The sequence below is a fragment of the Octopus bimaculoides genome, chromosome 11, assembly GCF_001194135.2.
Source record: "Octopus bimaculoides isolate UCB-OBI-ISO-001 chromosome 11, ASM119413v2, whole genome shotgun sequence".
Classification (NCBI taxonomy): Eukaryota; Metazoa; Mollusca; class Cephalopoda; order Octopoda; family Octopodidae; genus Octopus; species Octopus bimaculoides.
Window position 1 is genome coordinate 23720206 of NC_068991.1, and position 5144 is coordinate 23725349.

Consider the following 5144-nt stretch of genomic DNA (forward strand, 5'->3'; position numbering starts at 1 on the left):
GGAAGGGCATCCAGCTGTAGAAACTCTACCAAATCAGGTTGGAGCCTGGTGTAGCCATCTGATTTCACCAGTCCTCAGTCAAATCGTCCAGCCCATGCGGACGTTAAACGACGATGATGATGATGATGATGATATATATAGCTAATTTGCTATATCATGTCATCGTCATCATTTAATATAACCCTCACCATAATCACACAGCCATGCCTCCATCATCTGATAATTTTAGAAGAGAAATATTTTGAACATCCCCACTCTTTGTTCCATTTTGTAAATCATCTTCACTATTGTCTGACATTGATTAGATACTTAGAAAACCTCTATGTTCTCTATCCTGTCCTAGGTGTTTACATACTTGGAAATTGAATCTTCCAGTCTACCACATATTATGCTTGATGCATTTTCTTTCTTTCTTTCTTTTTTTTTTTTCTTTTTTTTTTGCTGCATTCTGAAATCAATAATGAGTGATCAGGGAGTGGGGAACTGGGGATAGAGAGAGTGAGTGAAGTCTAGACATAAATAAAAGGGAGTTGAATATGAACAAAGTCAATGAGTTGATACTCCTTATTATATGAGCAGAGAAGTGACAGTGAGGAAATGAATGATAAATGGATCATTTCAGTGAAAATTCAGAATTCAAGGCACAGAAGTGGCTGTGTGGTAAAGCTTGCTTACCAACCACATGGTTCTGGGTTCAGTCCCACTGCATGGCATCTTGGGCAAGTGTTTTCTACTATAGCCTTGGGGTGACCAAAGGCTTATGAGTGGATTTGGTAGAGAGAAACTGAAAGAAGCCCGTCGTATATATATGTGTGTGTTTGTCCCCCAACACCACTTGACAACCAATGCTGGTGTGTTTATATCCCCGTAACTTAGTGGTTCGGTAAAAGTGACCGATAGAATAAGTACTAGGCTAACAAAGAATAAGTCCTGGGGTTGATTTGCTCGACTAAAGTCGGTGCTCCAGCATGGCTGCAGTCAAATGACTGAAACGAGTGAAAGAATAAAAGAAAAGGTTCTGTTTTGAGGTTCTTCAAACTTTACCATTTGTTAGTATCCATGAGAGGAATGATTTCTGAAAAGTTTAGCTCGATAGCTTTTACCAGTCAGATCTTATTGCCATTTGATGTTTTAGGCAATTTTTGAAATATCGAATTTCTTTTATTAATAGGTTTGATACCATACGTAGCAAAGTATGTTCCTTTAATCCCCACCATCCCAAGTCTCTTGGGTACTAAAGATCAATTCTTTTAACTCAGCCAATGTAGAAAAAATGCCAACCAAAAATTGCAAAAATCCACGTCTTAGGGGCTATTTTTTTTTTAAATTAAGTTTAGGCAGCTGTTACTTAATAACAACTATTGGTGAATGCCTCAGATTCTCTAACCTTACAGTAAGGTCTGAAATCTTAATAAAACACATGGATTTACTTAATGAAAAGCCTGTTCTTGTGTAATGAGGTGGTCAAAAATGGGATGAAGTGGAAATTTTTTTTGTTTTTTAAGCAGAATAACTTCTTGACACTAAGTTGAAACTTTATAGAACTATATGCATATTCTGAAAATACACTTGGTGGTGAGTATAGAAATGTAAAAGTACAGCATTTAAAACTACTCTAAATATAAATTTTCATCCCCTGAAAATGGCTCAAAATAGAAATTTTCATTTTGCAGGATAGTTCTGAAAATCTTTGGATATTGACCTCTTGATTGTACAGCAACAACAACAATGTCATTGGCAAATGGAGGCTCATACTTTTATAATACCGTTACAGATTCACGGGGTTGAAAAGAAGAAAAATTCTACTAGTCCCATATTGATAGTTGATGGGACAATCATAAAAGTTTTCTTAGGCTGGATTTTTCCCTCCAAAGCTGAAGAAAAATTAATAAAACTAGTAAAAAGTCAGAAATAACATGATACAGTGGAAAACGAAACTAATCAAAAGCTATTTGCTAGTCTAATACATATCACATCAAACTTTGTATATCATCACACAAAAAACGATAAAAACAACTGCTAGTGCTTTCAGAAAAAGAAGAATCCACATTCACAATTGTGTCCTCTATGTGAATCGAACTGATATCATTTTTTGGTCAGAAGAACTGATTGGCAGGACCTTGGGATGAAGGAACTTTACATTAACATCAGTGTTCAGCTGAAACATAATTTACCACTCCAAAGTACTAATCGTTATCATACTGACACTCGTACTATGACTTTGGTAGATGTCCTCAGTTGAAATAATATTTACATTATCTTGCAGTAGCAGTTTTGATAAATGATTTCCAAATACAAGTATCATGGGTATATCATTACTACATGGAAAAAATTCATGGTTTCTGCATATGCCTTTGAATGTGAACTGTGACATCTGGTTAACTGACTTGAACTCCACATAAAAAGTGGTTACTATATTGATCTCTTTCCTGGCAAATTCAAACGACTACTTTGGGGTTAAGATCTGGTTTCTGCAGACTTGCTCATGCTGCTAAGTGCTTGATGGTCCCACCAATGCTATCATAAGCATTCTTACTATATATGATGTGGCAAAGAAATGCCATTCTGCTTTTAACTGAAAATCCTGTCACCAACCCTCACTGTTACTCCATGGTCAAACATATTTCTCACTAAACAAATGACATCACTTGTATAACAATGACATACATTTAGAGCCATCACAGGAGGTTGAGACAAGAGGATATATGCACACCCCATATATACAAACACTTTCATATATGTCAGGCTTCTTTCAGTTTCTATCGACCAAATCTACTCACAAGGCTTTGGTCAGTGTGGGGCAATAGTAGAAACATTTACCCAATGTGCTGCTCAGTGGGACTGAATTTAATACTACATGGTTGGGAAGCAAGCTTCTTAACCATATAACCATGCCTGTATCTTTATATAAAATACAGTCTTGGTTTTTGTGACCTGAAGTTTTCAGGTTCAGTCCTACTGCATGCCAACATATATAAAAGGCACCTGTGCTGGTGACACATTAAGGGCACCCAATACACTCTATGGAGTGGTTGGTGATAGGAAGGGCATCCAACCGTAAAAACCAAGTCAAAACTGACTGGAGCCTGATGCAGTTCTCCAGCTTGCCAGTTCCAGTCAAACCATCCAATCCATGCCAGTCATGGAAAACTGATGCTAAATAATGATGATGACAGTGACGATGATTAATAGTAATAATAATAATGAGGTATGGAAAGCAGTTGTCTAACTGACATAATTCCCAGAAGTAAGTTATTTGAACAGGCCTGAGTTGCATGTGATAAGTAAGTGCCAAAGTAAAGGGGTCAGTATCAACTAAAATCTATTATGGTTGCTGTTTAATGACTGAAAAACCAGTGAAAACAAAATGAAAGAATTGATCAATGTGGAGAAATTTCTAAGACAATAAATCAAAAGTTACTTTAAAAATGTAAAACCTGCAATATCCATTTAATCAAAAGCTAGTAATGTCTTGTTATCTGAACTGGATGTGAATAAATATGCTCTGATAAGGGATTTCAAGGATTAATCATTTTTGATATCAACCGACCTGAGATACAAACTTCCTGTTTTGAAGTGATCTTAACTGAAAAACCTTCCAGCAAATTTTTGTTCATAACACCAGCTATAAGTAATGGCAAAATTATTTTATTAAATTCATCATTTTCAAAATAATTTAAAACAAAAGCAGTGAATTTCAGCAGAAATATGGTATTAAAGGAATTAATGTACCCTCTTTTTTTATTTCCTTGGTTTAATCAGTAGGAATGAATTGTACTCATGCCCTTTGCAAGCCCTTCAAATGCTTGTGAGGTCAATACAGTTAAGTTTTTCTTGAACAGTTGAAGTTGACAACTCCAATCAAAAATAAACAGGGAGTAAATTCAAAGGGAGCTGGCATTCTAAGGAAGGACTAGTGACTAGTTGAAACCTGAACTGAAGAACTATTGAGGGCCCTGAGGGCGGGGACAATATATAGGTGAGGAGAGAAAAAAGAAAGTGCCTGAGAAGAGGCAGCATAAGATTTGTAAAGAGAGGCAGGGTGAATTTTCATTTGCATATTTTGTGAGAATTTAATTAGATTTGTAATATTTACATTTTCATATTTTCAGGGTTTGAAAACAATGCAAAGAAATCACATTCACTTTGCTGCTGATATGCCAGGAAGCTCTGGAGTAATAAGTGGTAAGTGAAATTAGTTATCATTAATTATAAATTAGCTTTTCTTATCATCCTCTTCATGAGTTTTATGTCTGCTTTTTATATGCTGGCATGGGTTAGCTAAGGCTTGCTGAGGCAGTATTCTACGGCCAGTCGTTCTCCCTGATGCTGACTTGCATATTTCAAAATAAAATACCTTATTCTATGACTTCACATAAACTCCCTAACTGCTGGATATTTTCTTTATGAAAAACTTTGTTGTCTCTAACTAAAGCTTCAATGGAAAAGCATACCAATACAAACACTTACAGTAGGGTCCTATACAGTCTTTGCTTATCAAATTTCACTCGTACAGTATTGGTCAACTGAAGGATATGCCCAATTGTGTGGTCATGATGTGAACTTTTTAACCTCAAACCTGTATCTGCATATTATGTCTACATACACACTCACACAAGCACACACACACACACACATTCTACAGCTTCATTAGAGTGAAAGATGTTTACAGTCTTTGTTGACATAACTGGTAGAATGAAAATTCACTTATTTTAAAAATAAGTTAAAGATTGGCATCTAGATAAGCACCCAGCCATGGAATCCTGCCCTCAAATATATCCTAGTCCAAATCATGTTAGCATGGGGAAACCTGGTAGATGAATTAAACGAATTATTATCCATCTATATCTATACTATATATAAAACAGAGATGTGTGTGTAATCGCTTATCACGTGAAAACGGCTTCACCATTTACTTCCATACTTGTCATACATGAATAATTTGACCTTGGATAAATCTTAGGCTCTTCATTTGATTTTTTTTTTATCGCTAATTAAAAATAAATAATATTGCTTTATATTTAAGATTCACTTCTTTAAAAAGGTTTCTCAATGTCAACTTCCGGTATGGACGGGAAAAAACGGCGACGTCTCTCACTCTCTAATTTTAATGTTCGCTTTCTGTAAACAACTACGATCAATTA

The 5144-nt window shown here is 35.6% G+C and overlaps 1 protein-coding gene across 4 annotated transcripts in view; it reads left to right on the plus strand.

Moving 5' to 3' along the window:
* The window catches only part of LOC106867912 (uncharacterized), a 93398-nt gene that overhangs the window by 58757 nt on the left and 29497 nt on the right, over window positions 1-5144 (plus strand). For all 4 annotated transcript variants that reach the window (XM_014912982.2, XM_052971628.1, XM_014912981.2 and 1 more), the window contains exon 10: window positions 4113-4185. In XM_014912982.2, the coding sequence (XP_014768468.1) occupies window positions 4113-4185 (73 nt within the window). The remainder of the gene's footprint in view (window positions 1-4112; window positions 4186-5144) is intronic.